The 18,975-nt window shown below is 38.2% G+C and overlaps 1 protein-coding gene across 4 annotated transcripts in view; it reads right to left on the reverse strand.

Moving 5' to 3' along the window:
• Window positions 1-3,075: 3,075 nt before the first annotated feature.
• The window catches only part of MANBA (mannosidase beta), a 48,976-nt gene continuing 33,076 nt past the window's right edge, over window positions 3,076-18,975 (reverse strand). For all 4 annotated transcript variants that reach the window (XM_019614813.2, XM_031553124.1, XM_031553123.1 and 1 more), the window contains exons 12-17: window positions 17,413-17,631; window positions 15,609-15,773; window positions 14,127-14,271; window positions 8,956-9,098; window positions 7,680-7,937; window positions 3,076-5,452 (exon numbers count right to left, since the gene is read on the reverse strand). In XM_019614813.2, coding sequence (XP_019470358.2) covers window positions 5,228-5,452; window positions 7,680-7,937; window positions 8,956-9,098; window positions 14,127-14,271; window positions 15,609-15,773; window positions 17,413-17,631 — 1,155 coding nt within the window. In that variant the 3' untranslated portion in view covers window positions 3,076-5,227. The remainder of the gene's footprint in view (window positions 5,453-7,679; window positions 7,938-8,955; window positions 9,099-14,126; window positions 14,272-15,608; window positions 15,774-17,412; window positions 17,632-18,975) is intronic.

Below are 18,975 nucleotides of genomic sequence, written 5' to 3' on the forward strand. Positions count from 1 at the left end.
TTCCCCCAGTATATAGACAGGTGTAACCTTTAGACACTTTCAGTCAAGTTCACTACTGAATTATAAATTACAGCAAGAATCTAAATCTGAAATACACCTAATCTGCACTTGCAGTAATTGGGATCTGCTGCGTTATTTTGCTACTGTACCACAGTAACAGACACCAGAAATAGGGAACAGAGCAAAATTATGGTGTGACAACAGAACACTACAGATCTTCTTTGTGTTTGACATAAAAAAGTCTATTTAGAAAGTTCAACTGACCTTGTTTTTAAAGTGTCTGCCATGGCTGTGAGTTTCCAGTGACTTTTGTTTACCAGCCTATAGTGGTGTATGAAATGCCTTTTCTCCCTTTCCTGGGCTGGTGAAGTGCTGTTTTCCTACATTTAAGGAAAAAAGCAACCTTCCCTCCCTTGAGGTGACAAGGAACCCTTCCCTCCCTTGAGGCGACCATTCATTAGCTCAAGACGCCACTGGCCAATACTCACAGCTTACAGCTCTTCTGGAGCACACAATCCTCTTAAAGCACAGCAGTCCTGCAAGTGACTGCCTCAAGTTTCATCCAAACTTTTGCTGAATTCAAAAGATTCCTACAGCTACAAGCAAAAGACAGCACAAGTTAATTCCAGGAGATGCTTTTCCGTATCCAGGGTTATGAAGTAATGTGTTGCCCTGCTTAGAACTAGGCTGCAGTACGTATGTTATCCAAAGCCCATAGAACTCTTAAATGAGTCAGTGGGAAAATCAATTGTAAAAAGTTTTCCATCATCATTTAGCCATGCTACTTTCACAACACAGAAGTGCACAAGCAGATCTGTGGGCTTCATTACACACTGCAAATATCTGTGACTGACTTACTGTCAGTTAACCTCTGGCCTACAGCAGCCACATACAATGGCATTTTCTCAGTGTCGACAGAGACAAAACCAAGAAATTCTTAAGGTTCTGCGTTTTTCACTTAAGACTTGCTTCTCTATCCCTAACTACATTGAACAGGGACTTTCATTTCACTGTCCTCTGACACCTGATTGAGAAGGACAACTACGTTAACCGGATTCCTTGACTAGAACATGTCCTTAAACATTCAAACAACAAGGTCCTGGTTTACTCAGCTTCTCCCCCAAAGGATAAGAAAGGAAAACAAGACTCCAGCATTGTAAAAGCAAGCTCTAACTGTTCTTTTCTGAGAACAAGAATCTCACTTTCCTGTTCCCTGGCAACTGATGCTGCTATCAGTAACTGAAGTGACTCTGCTACACACTCCAAAGACAGAAGTGGTACTAACAGAAACAGAAGTGCTGAAGAAAGCCCCTAAAGCAGACAAATTGTTCAAGCCCTGGGCTATGCAAGCAACAGGTAACACAGACTGACAAAGAGCTATGTATTTGGAGATGAATTCTAGGTACACGCCTCTTGAAAACCAGAAATATAAAATCCAGAAAAGCTTTCAAAAACAGCTAGAGGTAAACTTAAGTGAAAAAGGAAAAAAAAAAAAAGAAAAAAAAGCGCCTTCCTTGTGTGGCAGAAAGTATCAACAGAGGTGCTTTCTGCAGCTCCCTGACCATCAGACCGTCTCTGCAATTCTCAAAGTAGTTCAGAGCAAAGTTGGAGCCAGAGACCAGTTTTAGGACATCGGCCTAGTTAACACCATACAGCTTTCTACTAAAAGCTGCTCTCAAGTTTTTTTCTGGCAGGGTACCGGTCACAGCTCCTGCTGAAGGGAACTCTGATGGCTGCTTTTGTCATTTGTGGAGAACAGCCCAGCAGGAGCCTGGCAGGGAAGCAGTCTCCATCCATTAGAAAAAACATCAGCATGAGCAAACCCAGCAATCCCTAGACAAAGTATTGCAAGGCTACGTGCTGAAAGAATACTGGTAGGGCCACCAATAATTGAACACTGCAGGCAAGCACCACGACACTCAGCAATCGCTTTTCCTAATCCAACCCCTGCCGATCCCCAACCCATCAGATACACCTGGCAATACAAGTGCAGTTGAGCCACTGGAACCACACTCAGATGGCTATGGATGATGCATAGATAGGATGGATACTCCAAAGATCTCTTCACTGTTGTGTTCTTGTCCTTGCCCTGATCTGAGACAAAAGCAGAACAATGTAATTAAGTATATAACAGCAAAAACACCAAGGGATAATAGTCAACCAAGGTAGATGTTACAGTGACTGCTGCAGTGAGGAGCAAAGAAAATAGCATCTATTAATACAAGTCTGCTGAAACACCATTAAACCAAAATAACATATTAAGGATATGAAGACTATAATATAAGGGAACCTCCTCCATTAAATTCGGCTTTGTGACCAACTATTTGGCTTAAGTAATTGTAAATCTTCTGTAACAGTACATAGTGCTCAGTAGCAGCTTTCCAGTGATAAAGAATGGACACAGAATTAGGGTGCTTTTGACCTTCAGAAATCTGGTAACTGCGAAACACAACAGCAAAAAAACATTTATAGAAGAGCACTTTTCTGTATAACATTGCAGATGGGCACTGGCTGCACAGCCGTTACCATTATCCATGAGCCACATCATATACTTTCATAACCTTGCCCAGAATTCATGGCAGGCCAAACAAGTTCACAGCTGTCCAAGTTCATGGTTTATATCTTCTAAAGATCCAAAAGCTCTCTTCTATGACTCTGAAATTTAATTTATATTCCAAGATGCAGTTAGAACAAATATCATTGTCTTAAGATAGTCCTCTCAATATTCTTTGAAACAAGTAATTCTGTCTGTTTTATTTATTGAATGCTATTAAGTGCCATTTTGAAATTCTAGCTAGATGTTCTTGGAAGAGACATTTCTACAACAAAGCAGGATGGGAAGATACTGACCAACCTCTTCTTTTCCTAACATACTGCAATAGTATTTATTAATAATTTTTATCCCATATTTTCTGCATAGTGGTTACATTTTTCCATCCTTACCTTATATAGGGCTCTATTGCTGTTATGATTCCACTTCATTCCAAGACACTGAAAAATCTAAAGGATTTTTCTTCTATTCTTGGGCCAAGGTGCCTCTCATGTACCATTCACATGAGGTTATAAACACGTGCATTTTCTGTAAAGTTTTATTCATGGCAATCACTTTCCCTATTTATTTAGCATAATCTGTAAATATTGGTGCACAAACATATTTTAATTATTTCACATCTTTTTTTAAGAACTCTTGAATCAGAAAAGACCTCCAATGCTCAGTTAGCTGTTTTGATGACCTAGTAAAGCATTTGTAAGGAAATTTCATTAATCATTTCACTTCCACATTCAAGTTTTTCCTCTTTCTCAGGACTATTTTCATTTTGGTTAATGACCCATTCCAAAAACAGCTGCAGATCACCAAGCACCTATCAAGATGTTTATTTATTACCCATTACAGCTGCAGCCACTACAACAAAGCAACCCTTTACTTCAGTTTTTCTAACTGACCAACATGACACACAATCATTTTCCCTGCGTGTACTCCATACTCCAGCACCCCCTGCAAATATCATCTACATGGTGCTTTCATTTCAGAGTGGATGTCACCAGCACAGCTTGTTCAGACACTTTCGACTGCGAAGTAGAAAAATGCAGGAAAATGCATACTGTAGTTGCACTGCAACAGGTTCCCCATGGAACCCCAGCAAGATCTCAGCTGCATTTCAAATCACATCTGAAAGAAGAAATTGATGTTTAGCAACCTGCCTGAGGCACAGCTTGGTGACCTGGACTTCCAGATGACCAAACCCTCTGCTATCATCGCCACAGACTGCTGTAGCCCCTGCACTGAAGCATATTTATTTTCTTATTTTTAAATGCCTAAGTGAGACATTTCCACGGGAAGCCAAAACATTTTAAGAACAACTTATTCAGAAACAGAATAAAAGGTGATGCACAGTTACTCTGTATGGACTAACAAACATAATGGACCTCCAGATCCAATCATGAGTAAGCAGTGTTTTCAACAGGAAAGGTATACACAAAGAAACAAAAAGAAGATGTTCAGGTTTTCCTTTGATGATGTCCATGTAACATTTTGGAGATAACATACACACAAGAGGTTAAGAACAAACACACCAAAGCAGAATTATGACAATTTGCTTGATAAACAAGCAAGCCAACTCCTATGAAAGGAGAGGAGGCCCAGAGCGGGGCACAGGCCACTCACAAGGAGTGCCAGGAGGCAGCAACAATGCACAAGGGAGAACATCAGTCCCTGCACTGTGCATTTAGTAGAGAAAAAGGAGAAAGTTCTAACTCTGTGGTCCTCTTAATAACCATTTATTTTCTCTGTTGCTTCCTTTCTCTTTGCACCTTTGCCAGCTTTTCTCTCATTCTTTTCCCACGGCCAGGCATATCTCATACCATGCCACACTAAGCAGGAATCCACATGAGCAAACAAAGTTTGTGACTGCAGCTGTCTGGGAACCATACAATAATTAAGGTTGGAAAAGATTTCTAAGATCCAACCATCAACCCATGACCACTATGCCTACTAAACCATGTCCCATGCACCACGTCTACATGCTCCCTGTTGCCACTGCCATGAGGAGCATGCAGAGGGACTTAAATGAGGCAGTGATATAGAGAGAGCAGCAGCCAGCAGCACTGTGTGGTGGTGTGCTCCCCCTCCTCCCCCTTTTTTTCTTTCTCCCAGCTTCCTTCCTCAGCCTGGCCTCACATATAAGGCCTTGCACAAGCAACCAGATTAATGGGGCAAGGACTACTGTAGATGAAACAAACCACTCTAGGAGGAAGCTGGGTGAAAAAAATGCACTGTTCAACTCTTCCGTGGAGGTGATCTCAGCTTCATTCCCTGACCTTCCTCCTTACCTTCTGGTAGTCCTAGGATGATTTTTCACTTATAGCATTGTGAAAGTGGAAAAAAAATATATTTTTACAAACACAATCTAGAGGTACATATCTGTGTTGTCTTTGACTTAGGAGAGAATTACAACCCAGTAATTTCTTTTACGTGAATTGGAAGAGTCTTACACCAACTAACCTCTCCCATTTTGTGTGGGATGTAATTACCTGAGAAAGCCTTACTTTCAATGCACCACATATATTATAAGCAAGCTGTGTTGTTGCTATCTTTATATTGAACCAGCAGTTAAAATTCACATGACAGAACAAAACATTCAGTCATCTCATCTCATAGGTCACCTCAACTACAGTCAAATTCTTCCCAGTTTTTCCTCTCCCTGTCTTGTCTTCTAGAACAAAATGATCAGGCAACGTCCATCAAAGATGTCAAGGTGAAGGACTTTTCTAGTTCTTCAACGCTGGTAGGCTCCCAGGGATAAAAAATGACCACTTTCTTCTTTTCCATCATGAGGAAACCATTGTCACTAAACCTGCCCTTTATACTCCCTACATCCAGAGTAACAAAAGGAGCAATTGCAGTAGTCTGAAGATCAAATATATAAACATCATCTTGTTGCGATACAGTGGCCTGGAAGAAAAAAAGAAATAAAAATAAAAAACTTACTTACTAAGAACAACCAGTTACACCCAAACTGTAAAAGAGTTGTGATTAAAACAGACTGAAAAAAAAACACATTTGATTAAAGTTTTTCTTATTTTCCTATTCTATTATTGTAATATATTCTGGAACTAAAATGCCAAATACATATAACAATCATGAAAAAACCACAAACATTGATGATAGCTTTTCTTCAGAATAACACAGATTGTGAAAAATGAAACTAAGGAGAGTTTTCCTTTCTTTTGAAAATTACCAAATAAATAGTAATATGATTTATACTCAAAACTTGTATCCTAAACTTACTGTGATGATTTACTGTGGAGTTCCCCCTTTACCTATGTACTTCACGTATAACCTATAAATTTATGCTCTAAAGTAGCTGGTCTTTCTGATTACATCAGTAACAGAACCACACAGATGCAAAACATGGCAAAAGTCACAGCAACACAAGAGGTCACCTCTTCCTAACAGAATAGTCTTTATGTTACATTGAAAAGGCAGCTATGTTGTGAAATATCAGAACGAGGCCTAATGTTTGAAGTTCTATCAGTAGTTAATCTCTCTTAGGCTTAAAAGCACAACCAGGATAAATTTTCATGGAGTAGTCTCCATTCCCTGTCAAGAAATGTTATGATACATTGCTTTTAAATTCCAATACATAGAGAGCAAAAAATGCAGAAACCACATCCCGCTTAAAGAAAAACAACAACTAGTTTTTTTAAAAAAGTACACGTGGCTCGTATTTTGTGCTAACTGAAGAAACAGTAAGCAATGCTATGAAGGGTAGCACTTAGATTAGCAATATATTTGAAAGCCTAGTTATATTATTAGTAACTATGTATAGAAGCACCACCTTCTTATGAAACAGAAATATTTTTTAAATCACAGCTGCGTATGTTCTTAAAATACCTACTCTGCATTTATCCCTGCTAGCTATCCTTACTAGCTGCTACTGCAGAGACAACACAGCCATGGGAAAAAGGCGTGAAATTTCCCAGCAGTGCTCCAGTTGCACAGCTTTTATTACTGGTGATGTCATGCTCAAAAAATAAAAAAAAGCAATCCAGCATGACTCAGACTCCAGATTGTGCCACCAGCTGAAAAAAATAAATAAAAAACAGGCTGGTTTCTTTCCTTTGTATAATCAGAAAGCAGGCCCTGTTGCCATCAAAGAGATAAGAGGGGAAAATCTAGCCCATTTTCTTTTTGTAAAGCAATTATGCGGGTCTAGATTTAAAGAGATTAAAGACCTCTATTCTCCCCTTGTTTAGTTTAGCACTAAAGAGCAAGGCTGCAGTCTGGAAGCCACATGTGAGAACACACAGGTCCCCATTCAGCCACTCTGCTGACTAAGAATTTTGCAGTACGATTTACGTACTGAAAAGTGAAGCTTAACCAAATTTGTGTGTGCGTATGAGTATATGTCTACATACACACACACAGAGCAAGCCTGTATATACTTCCATAGAAGTAAGCTTGCAAGGAACAGGAGAAATGCAGGGAAAAAATCAGCAAATGGAGAAAGCAAACATTATGGAACACTTGAATGCTTTTGTGTCTATTCAGAAGACTGCCACACTTTACAGATATTATGAAACAATTACTGTAAGGCAAATCTTAGCCCCATGTCTGAAGGGCGGGGATTTGCAGAACAAGGAAATGAGTATGCAATATTGCACGTTAGCAACGTTACACTGATCTAAAAGAGCTTGAGCACTTCAAGAAGAAATACTGTTGACACTAATGTACTACACAATAAACCGAATTACCTTGACCTGGTACCAACCTACACTGATATTTTCAAGCCAAAAATGCTTTGCCACAATGCTATTTGCTGTCTGGAGACAATTAGAATGAAAGGAGCAATGCTACAGCAGTAAAGTGAAAAATAGACAAAACAAATGAAATGGAGAATTCATCATTTAAAAAAAACAAAACAAAACAAAACAAATATACATAGAAAAAACAGTGTTATTCAGATATGCTGTGATGACAAAAAAACCACATGACTTTGAACTCCTCTACATAGAAGCTAGATTACTGCAGCTAAGGAGACAGAACATTCAGTGGAAGCAGAAACTAAAAGAGGCAAACTACTCAAAATATAAAAAAATATAAAATTAAAAAAAATATAAAATATAAAAATATAAAATTGGATCAGCAAAACCAAATACAGTAATTTAAGACAGCTTACACTAAGTTGCGTCTTTTCCAATCCTACAGCATCCTTCAGGGATGAAAGGAAGTGATGATTCATTGGACTCTGGAGTCCATCTTCTCCCGTAAGGTAAAAAGAAACAACACAGCTTTTCCTGGTACAATTTCTGCATCTTTCCAGCAAGGCATTTATGGACTCCTTGTAGATGGAAAAAGCACTTTGTGCTTTAACAGTCACACCATCTTTGGCAAGAGTGCATACTGGCTCCAGAGAATTCCAGGAGTTCACAATGACCTGTTCAGATACCACAAAGCTTAACACAAGAAGAGTTACATCTGCAAAAAACAACCCACTATCTTAGGTTTCCTGATACTCATTGGAAGAGTTGTTCTCCTGACAGTACCAGATGATTTTCACCTCTAATAGCAAGAAACTCTACAAGAAAAGATTCAAACAATCACTGTTGAATAATAAGACCATTACATAAACCTAACAACATGTATGTTGCAGTCGGCCTGGATCTGTTGCTCTTCTCATCTGTAAAGTTTTTTTTGTTTGTTTTTTTAAATCTCTAGGCTCCTTGAGAGGAAGGGGTTGCTAATTCCTGTCAGGAGTGTGCTGGAAAATGGAGTTATTAAGTGACTGATTTGTTGACTTTTTTCTTTCATTCAAGTTCCTCTGCCTGATTTAAAAAGACAAACAGACGGATTTCTTAAAGTTGCTCAAAGTTATCTGACATGACTCATCTTCAGCTCTAACTGGGCTCTGACAACACAAATGTTCTCCCTGCAACAGCATCCCTGATCTTGCTTCCAGCACCCATATACCTTCTTTTTCTAGAGCTTTTTCTAAGCTCTAGGAGATCCTTGTTCAGCCAAGCCAGCCTTCTGTCCCACCTGCTTGACATCAAGCATTTTGGAATTGACTGTTCCTGTGCTCATAGGAAGTGACACTTAAGAAGTGACCAACACTGATGGACACCAATGCCTTCAAAAGTCATTTCCCAGGGTACTATAAGACAGCCTGAAATCAGCTCTCTCCAGATTCAGGTTGAGGTTTTAGAGGCAGTTTTCCTCCTACCACCAAAGATCTTAAATTCTATTACTACATGGTCACTATTAATTCACAGCCACCAATTGCCACTTCAACCATGAGACCTTCTCCGTTCACAAGTAAATTGCATCATGTTGAGTTAGGGAATGGACTTACAGAAGTTTGTCTATACAAAGATGTGTTCATTTAATTTTCCTGTGTTCAGTAGCTGACATTCTGTAGCAAGAGACGTGAGAGTAATTGAAGAGGTGTCACTTACCTTCAAAGTCAGCTTGTGGTCTGTGTGAAAATCTGAGATACCATAGATGGACAACACACCATTATCTTCATAGGCCACAGGCAGCAGTGGGGAAAAGAAGTTTTGGGCAAAATAGTGGAGCAGTTTCCACTTTCCACCATACTCTGAGAAAGGATTAAAAGGGAGAAAGATTCAGGCAAAATACAACTTTACCTTGGCACACAATACCTTCTTGTGCTCTCAGGTGCTGCTTTAACAGAATAATGTCCCCTCCAATCCTTTTCACCCTATCGGGCAAAGAGAATGACTAAAGTTAATCTTGTTTCTTTCCAGTCATGATTCTCCTCTGAAATGAATTTGATGCTCTTGAAAGATATATTTTTTTTTTTTAGCTTTGCCAAAAAGTCAAATTTTTAAAAAAATTTAGTCCTACCATTGATTCACTGTCATTCAATAAAGGAAAGCCTCAAACGAGAGACCTGAACATAACTGACACAGCATAGCTCACGTTAAGCATGAAGCTAGATCTTCTATGTTGCTGAGAACACAGGCAACGACACAGGCATTAGTGGCATTGACACCAACACCCACCATTGAAAGGAGACAGACACAATGGTCTGCCTAATTCTCTTCCCTTTTTCTCAATTCTCCTTTCAGTTCTTCCCTAAAAGACCAGGAGCAATGAAGCCCAAGTATTCAAACCAAGGACAGCTCCAAGTTTGGCAAAATGAATTTTGACAAGGTCTAGAAACAAAGCTCACTTTATGGGATTTACTGAAGACATACTGTAGATAAGCCAGTTTGCTTCACCTATTTAAAGGAATACTATACCTCATTACTTTTAATGTTGACAGTCTATCATTAACAGATAAACTCTGTCTCTTCTCCTAAAAGAGTAGCTTTGCCAGATGAAACACTGCCACACAAACATTTTGAAATAATTCTTTGTTTTCGACCTTGTATCCTCTATCAGCATTTTAATTCTCTTTGCTCAACTGTTTTTGAAATAGCACTAAAAGCAGCAAGTCAGATCCATTTTCTCATTTAAAAAAAAACTTAGATATCTACTCCCCTCCCCCGGTTCTTTGTTTTATTCAGCTGGTTTAAAGTTCAGGGATGCTGGAGAAGTATTTCCAGTAACACACTGGTGTTTTTTGCTTGTAAACACCTAATTAAGGACTTCATATCCAGAGTAACGTAGGTCTTGAAAGGGTGTGTTTGTGGCTTTTATAGGCAGACCTGAACATGCTCAGCTGCACTTCACACAGACATGAATGAACTTCATGGAGAACAAAGTGCATTAGCTGCAGCCCAGTACCCTGCACATCACCTCGTTTTAAGCAAACTCACAGTCATCTAGATGGGTGAACAGACAAGAAAACTTGAATCTGCCTGGAAAATTCGTATAAAACTCAACTGTGTTATAAGATCAGACTGATGCCAACAAAATAACACTGGCATTCATGCTAATTCTACTGAAGCAAACTGAAGAGACAAAGCCTGAAAAATTATATTAGGAGAGGCTGTACAGTTTCTTCAAAACAGGCAGTTTGCTGCGCTGATGAACGTAGTGAGTACAATGGTGCCACTCAGCACACGAACAAAGCCATGTTGTTTCATTCCAAGGACAACTCCTGGTAGAAAGCACTGGTGGTCTGAAGTGCAATACCTCCAAAACCAAGGAGTGCAAACAAATTATTCTTTTGGGCCATAAAGTTTGAGGAGATGAGAGATTTGGACTGGGAACAGCTTACCTAAAACATACCAAACTATGAGCCAGTATCTTATTTGAAAAATAATAGCAGCTGTCCTTGCATGAGAAATGAGCACTGCATCCAAGCCCAGGCTCTGGGAGGGTCTGAAATCTCGGAAGTCTTCAGGACTGCCACAAGACTTTCAGGAATTCCAACTGTTGTGCAACAGAAGCTTTTCATTGTAGGCCTCAGACAGAGCCCTCCGTGAGCACAGACAAGACACCCAAAAAGGGTTGAGGTTTCCATTGCCTGCTGACCTGAACTTTTTCTTCAGTTTAATTTACATGATGAAAATCTAGACTTCTACTTGTGTTAAGTAGAAAAACAATTGAAATAGAGCAGTTTCTGTAACTTAGCATAATATAAATTCCTATTTATCCTCTACTGGGCCTGACCCTCCATTTCCCCTGTGCCTTGATTCCTGACTGATTTTCTTTATGTAACCACATTATAGTAGCCATTGAAGGGAAAAACAGGTTTTCTACCTAGGCAGCAAATACAAAGATCTTCAGATAACTGGTACTGTGGAGAAAACAATACAGCATAAACTTGGCCTTATACCTTTGCAGGGAGAAAACAACCAAACAAACCAAAAAAACTCCACAATCGGCAAATAACAGCAAACAAGCCACACACTTAAAAAATTTTACCATATCAAAACTAATTCTAGATTTTAACTACTATAGCTATTGTTTTAAGATGTTTGCAAACATTAGTCTGCTTACCTGAGATTAGCTTTTTAAGGTTGATATATCCTTTCCCAAAAAAACCTACAGCCACTTGATGAACAGAGCTAGACTGCTGGAGCAGGTTCACACGGAAAGAGACTTTTAAAGGTAACTTTTCCAGTAGTAGGATCTTGATAATATCATCATCAAAATAACTTCAGACAGCACAGAAGCTCACTGATAGAAAAGTCACATTTTTCAGCTCATCACAGAGTCAGTTTCTTGATTTAAAAATTAGGCAAGTTGCATATAAAATACTCCTCCTGCTCCAAAAATGAATACCAGAAATCTAGACGTTAAGTAGCTATTCTGAGGTATTTCTGAGCTTAAACCTTCCTGTTGCAAGGTATGCATAGCAAAGGTAACAGTCCAAAGTTAGTTAAAACAGCCCTAGAGTGGTTTTTTCCTCCTCCTTCTACTCCTTCCCCAACATTTAAATGGATTCTTGAAGAAGAAACCCAAGTTTCCCATTTTTTTTTCTTGGTAATAAATGAGTCTGCACTCTTCATAATACCGAACTTCAGAAAAGGAAATAAAAATTAGGTTTGCAAAGAGATGTCACCAGTCTTTTCTGGCTGTTCCCAGAAATTATCTACACTCATAGCAGGAGTGAGAACAAGCAGATCTTTTCCCTGGAACACATTTTCAATTAATCACATCACCAAATGCAACCTGATAGCACACAGGTAGTTCTTCTCTCACATCACTCACAAGTTCAAATCTATTACTCTCCATAATAGCTTACGGTGTCACCTCACCAAAGGCTTTGAATATTGAACCTGCAATGAAAGCCAGTTCCCTCTTCACGAGAATCTCATGACAACTGAGCTGGGTATCTTAAGGTGACAGTTATGGAGTAGGGTGATAAATTGCTGCATGTGTCACAGTACTCTTCAAAACACACAACACGCATGCTAAAGCAGTCAATGTGGCACAAAGGGTTTCACAAAGTGGTGCTAACAAATAAAACCCAGCTGTAGTATAACCTGTTAAATTCTGAACAGTAGACAGAAATACTGTACTGTTTTCATTTTATTCCAAGTAAACATCATGAAGGTGAGTTGAAATGAGATATCTGCTCCTCATTTCACAAGGAAACATTTCCGCTTGGTACAGGAAATTATACAACCACTTCCATGGGACTCTGTGAAATAGCAGATTTAAATAAGAGGCACTTTGGTGATACCACTCTGCCAAGACGCAGAAACACGTTTTTGAAGTGCAAATAAAACTAATTTATCTGAAATTTTGCATAATTTCAGCTATTAGCATTTCAAAAAATCCCTCTACTACACTGCCTAATTAAATGAATATTAAACCTTTCCTCATTTCCACTGAGGAAATAGAACAAAACAAAGGGACAGCTGCTTCTCTGCTGAGCTTCTTTTCTGTAAACTAACTTCAACAACACATGAATAATTCAAGTATTTGATGCATTTTCTACAATGACATCAGCTCTGTACTTGAAAAATACATATTTACGGTCTTCACAATCACCTCATCTATCAATATACCTCTGTCTTTATAAAAAGATATTTTTTTCAAGCATCTCTCTTCATTCTGAGGCATTGAAAGTCTAAGAACAGTCATTGCTAGAATCACAAAAATGAGCATTATATTCTCTTTTCTCATATAAGTGCAGAAATAAGAATGTTATAGTTGGACCCTTGTAAATAAAATAGTCTGCTACTTCTACTGCTTTGTTTTTCGCTGCTAGCGGTTGTTCCTTTGATGACTACTAAAAAGTGAGAGGTACAAATGACTCCCAGAAAACTAAAAATAAGATAGGGAAGGTAGGGTAAGCTAAGTTTCTGAAACATGGCCAAATGGCATTTTTTTCTAAGGACAGATGGAGAACGTCACACTACCTCCTAGGTTTTTCTAGTCTATTCATATTTCACCACACAAAAAAGTCTTAAGGAAATATTTTCAAAAACAGAATATTTGACAAATAACTGAAATTGAAGAAAGAAAAAAAAAAACGAAGTCCTATTTAACTGTCATTGAACAGCACCTCCATTTCAAAATGACTTCCAGACAAAACATTCAAAATATGAAATACAGCCACTTCTCTTATACCACTTCTCTCCTACCACACGTTCCTTCCTTATTCCTTGTTTATATGAAGAGGTATTTCTTACCTCTTCATATGCCTCCTTACTCCACTCTAGTGTTCTAAAAAGAATATGTATTATAAAGAATAAAAGGAGATATCATGTGTAGTTTAGCTAAATAGCATATTAACAGAATAATTTAGTCACAAGGTGAGATTCAACTCACCTGATGTTAAGTTAGACACCAAACCTCAGCTAGTTATCTTTTTCTACAAAGAACTTTTCAAAAGCTATATGCTGGGTGAGAGACGTCATATGAAATTCTATGAAAAGAAAATTCTGCAGGGGTAAGATAATTCATCTCACTTACCAGACAATGGAGGATGCAATAACCATCTCTTCCAAGTGACTACAGAAGAAACCTAAATGTCTAACCACTAGATACTACATCCAGCCTTTCTCAGGACAGGATCACGGTTCCATAGATTTTTTTACAATGCACTACTGCCTGCTGAAGGGAGCTGTTTTCATGGTTTTTCCACAGAAGGTATGGGGGATAAAATCATCAAAATACAACCGTACAAAGCATAATTTAAAAATAGGTACTCCTCCTTACTCTTCCCTACCTGCCCTGTCTATTCTCATGTAAAACTTACCCAAGGAAGACCAGGAAGGTGCCTGCCAGATGTCATTGAGTTGCCAATACAGAGCACCCATTGTGTGTCCTTCTCCCTTGACTATTTCACTTCGACTAGAACGATAGAATTCAGTTTCTGTCTTAACGCACTGAGCCTGCATCACCTTGAGTCAAATACATTAAAAAAGTAGTTATTTTACTATATTTTACTTTCAAAATGTGTTTATTTACTCAATTAATGCAGACTTCACAATAACAACACATTTTTAAACACAAATTCCCATTATACATTCAAAATTGTGCACCCAAAGAGCAATCTTTTCTAACCTGCATTTACGTTTCTTCCCAGCTTCCCCATCTGATCCTTAAAAAACATTTTCAATAATTCTGCATTGACCAGCTTCTTGACAGAAGCTAAATAACCAGTTATTTTCATCACAAAGAGTACTAATTAGGATGGGGACTTATTAAAGAAGTCACAAAACGAAGGAAAAAGTTACCTGTCCTAAAGAATAAAAATTACACTTCTGGTTAACTATAATAGCCAACTTTATTCTCATTTTTGCAATTCCGGTGTTCTTATATTGTTTAACTTGTTAGTAAAGCCTCTACAGACTTCACCCTGCAAAAACTTCCATAGCTTTCTAAGTCACTGTGCAAGTTTCACCCTGCTTTCAATTTCACAGCATCGTCTATCCTTGTTCTCTTGTCAGCAGTGGTTAAATTTCTCCAGCTGTTTTGGTTTTATATAAAACTTGCTGACAGCAGCTCTCAAACATCAAAAACTTTGTCAAATCCAGTTATTCCCATCAAGAGCATTTCTGAAATTCTTGGAACACAACAAAAAAATAACAGCACTTTAAACTTAATAATATCATTTGTAAGTCATAAAGAAATTGCAAGGAAAAAAGCAAGTGTGAGGCAAAACTACTTCAGATGAAAAGCAAAATATAATCCACTGATTAAAAAAAAAAAGAAAAAAAGCATTAATATTTGAGACAGCAACAAAATAAAAGCTACTGATGATCACAGACAACTACAGCCTCTACAAATAATTTTGTTTCAAAAGCTAATGTATTCCTTATGGCAAAAATAGAAGCAATACATCCCTGTGGGCCACATGAAAAGCACAGCATACGGAGAATAATACAGTAGTCCCAGGAAGAGTTCTCTACCAAGAAAGAGCAGAATGTCCCTACATCCCCAGCCAGCAATGTAAGCGTGCCTTGCAGAGGACAGAGATCAAGACAGACACATATCTGACTTTCTCCTGACTAAGCCAGTTTCTGCAAAATGAAGTATTCCAGATCGTCTTTGATGAAAACTGCATTCTCTATAGCAAATGAGAGACAAGCCTGTTCCAAATTATACTGGACTCTCCAATACTCCAGTGCAGAAACTGTTTCTGTATGACTGAACGTTACCTAATAGATTAGGTCCAATTTCAACTACTAATAGTGACTACTGGAACAGCTACTTCTACTGAAGATACCACTGTTACCTGAGTGAGGTAAATCATATCTTTAAACTTTTTAATGGGATCTGTGGTCAGGGGAAGCTTGAAATGATATCCAATCTGTTGAAGCATTTGGTCATTGCCATTTTCATGGTGTTGTCGATGGAGAGAGAAATTGCTCGTGTATGACCAGTCCTCAGCAGAGGAAACCTTTTAAAAACATAAGTAAAATATCTGAATGATGACTGACAGGTTACTCAGGAAAAGGTATCCGTTATAGTCTGCTGGCATCACTCAAAACCATTAAAGTTGAGCAATAAATTTTTAGAGTACCTCATGCAGTCAAGCAAGAATTTTTAGTCAGTAACACTGTTTTGCTCATACTCTTTGTTCAAACACCTGAAAATAGTGCTTTTGAACCTGCTCAAAAGGCTCAGTAACATGACAGTTATTTGTCCTATGACCAAGTTTGACCACAGGACCTCAACAGTTTGTTTGGGTTCATAGTAAATCAAAAACACTTAATTGAGATGAAAGAACGTACTCTAGTCAAATACATGTAGGCATAAAGTTGCATATTTTGTATGTCCGAAAGTAAGAAGCCGTATTCCTTCCAGGCTAATAAATATCAAAAGCTAGCAGGGCTATAAATTCTAGTAATATACATTCAAAACCTGCTACAATAATCTGCCCCTGGAAACAAATGAGCATGAAACAGTTGTTTGTTTTGTTTTTTTTTCAGCTAAGGACAACAATACCTTATAGCTCATACAGCTACTACTGTTAAGCTTTCATCATAATTACAATTTCTGTAACATCTTTCATTTAAATTTGTTCTACTGTAGGTCAGATTGATTTAAAAATTTTCATTTTTGTTCATATGGATGATCATACTGATTATGTCTCAGATAATATACTTAATCCAGCAAACTGAAAGGAACATTCTGAACTCCTTTCAGATGCATGCATATCAACATGATACTCATCTCTGAACAAAAGGACAGAAAAACAGGACGATGCATCTCTGCTTGAACTAGAAAAAAGAAAATCAAACAATATACAGTATCTTGATTTCATAGGAGACAAAACCAAACCCTCTCCAATATTTTTTTCTTTATGTATTGAATATTAGCAAATAAGTTGGTAAAAGCATTAAAAAGTAATAAATTTTAGAATTCAGCACAAATCAGCACTGGTTGTGGTTTCTGTATTTCTAAATGGACCTTAAAACACAGCCACAGAAATATGCTAGGCAATCATCACTAAACTATATATTAAAAAGAATTAATATTAAAATTAATAGTCAGGTAACATTCTCCCATCTATCAGGCACAGCCACCTATGTTTCAATATGAGTGATAATATTGCTTATCTTTTATAGATCATATCCAAGGCAAGAAGGACCTGTAAGACAAGCCCACTTGGAATTAAGCTAGTAGCCAGGGTTGGGCAGCAACTTAACATTTCAATCTATACAAGATTCTTGGGCTCTTCAAATGGTGAGAAGTGCCAATTACTGGTTACAAACCAAAAATAATTTTTTAAATTCATTCGATTATAAAAATAATCAAGACTGTTCCCTAGTGTTCCTATCATGGCAGCCCTAACAAACACCCTTAATTGCATTAAACTTGTTTTTTCTTGCAATGATAAGGCAAATTTTTCAACTGCCGAGGAAGGATACAGTCCAGTTTCTTCCCCTCCCTCCACAGCACTACACATTTCTATCCCACCTGCCACGTACCACACCTCATTATCTCAGCTGCAGTCATGATTTGTTGGAAAGAGATTCACTACCCCCACTAAATGAGAGTAGAGGGAACAATAAGGTTCAGAAGATCAGCCTCACCTTTTGCAGCGTACTGAAAGATGGCCAGGATTGATATCCATATTCTGAAGCAAAACGAGTTCTAGGATACACTGACCAGTTCCAGCAGTCACTACTGTAGTCATAAAAGTGAGTGTCACCATAATGCGTGTCATAAGGATTTTTAGAGAGCCAGCCCTCTTTAATTGACTCCAAACCATTGGTAGGACTGGATACAACAAAAGGACGACTTTTATCTTCCTGTGATTAGGAAAACAAAAAACAAAAAAACCATCACAACTACTCCTTATAAAATGATTGGTTTTTATCATCTGAATATCTGGAATGTATTCTGAAAAGGAAGAGGGCAAAGAAGCAGCAGCTTTTTCCAAATTTCTGAGTCACTACTTAGGATACAATCCTCTCTGTGACAGTCATCATCTTTACTAGCTTAATTAGCTTCTTATTCCTCCTCCTGGAAGACAGTTAGGCATGCTATTGCTTGCTCTACTGTTCTAAGGGATTCTCTTCCTCACATCAAGAGATTTGCTATCTTTATATACTTCTTAATGAAAGCTATTTAAAAGTGCATCTCATGAAAAATAAACCTAAAGAATATTAATACTTGAGTACTGTGACCTCTTTATGTAAATCATTACTTTTATTGTGCTTTTGGAGCAATACCACCATGTTTTTTTCCTCTTTGTTATTAAGTAGTTACCTAAATTTAGTCTCAATAAAACCAAGGTATTCTGCTACCAATGACTGCACAGTAGCATTGCTGGTTATTGTCATTGTTGCTGACTCAGCACATCAAAGTAGATAAGACTATACCAGAAGTTACATTTAAGATTACTCAGAGCAGCATTTATTTATAACCTCAGGAGATTTAGTGTGCAACATCTTTTATCAGTACTATACAAAGCACTGTGGGAATTGCTCCGCAGGTATAATTCATTTTCCACTCTACTTGTAAGACAGAGGCCTGAATTACCACAGTCACAGATTACACCAACTGGCTCCAGCACAGTAATGTGCACAGTTGATACATGCTTCATTTTAAGAAAGAATAGAGCCATCCCGCTCCAATATTTTGGACATGAGTGATTATCAATTAACTGAAGTACAATTTGTTACAGGATACCTTAGATTCCCCAAAGTCTTTAGCTCAGACTAAGAAGTCTTTTAAGTGATACAGTCCTGTTCTGCCAGCAATTACAGATTTCCTCAGCTGGTTTACATTATCATAGAATTGTTCGAGTTGGAAGGGACTCTTAAAGATCATCTAGTCCAACTCCCCTGCAGTGAACAGGGACATGCAAGCTAAGTCAGATTGCTCAGAGCCTGGTCCAGCTTGGTCTCCAGAGACAGGGCTTCCACCACATCTATGGGTAACCTGTTCTAGTGTCCCATCACCTTTGCTTTTCCCTTTTATTCAACCTAAATCTCCCCCCTTTAAGTTTGAAACCATTTCCCCTTGTCCTATCACAACCAACTCTGCTCAATAATCTGTTGCCTTCTTTCTTGTAGCTCCCCTCTAGATTCCAAAAGGCCACCTCCAGGTCTCCCTGGAGCCTTCTCTTCTCCAGGCTGATCAGTCTCAGC

The sequence above is a fragment of the Meleagris gallopavo genome, chromosome 4, assembly GCF_000146605.3.
Source record: "Meleagris gallopavo isolate NT-WF06-2002-E0010 breed Aviagen turkey brand Nicholas breeding stock chromosome 4, Turkey_5.1, whole genome shotgun sequence".
In the NCBI taxonomy this organism is placed as follows: Eukaryota; Metazoa; Chordata; class Aves; order Galliformes; family Phasianidae; genus Meleagris; species Meleagris gallopavo.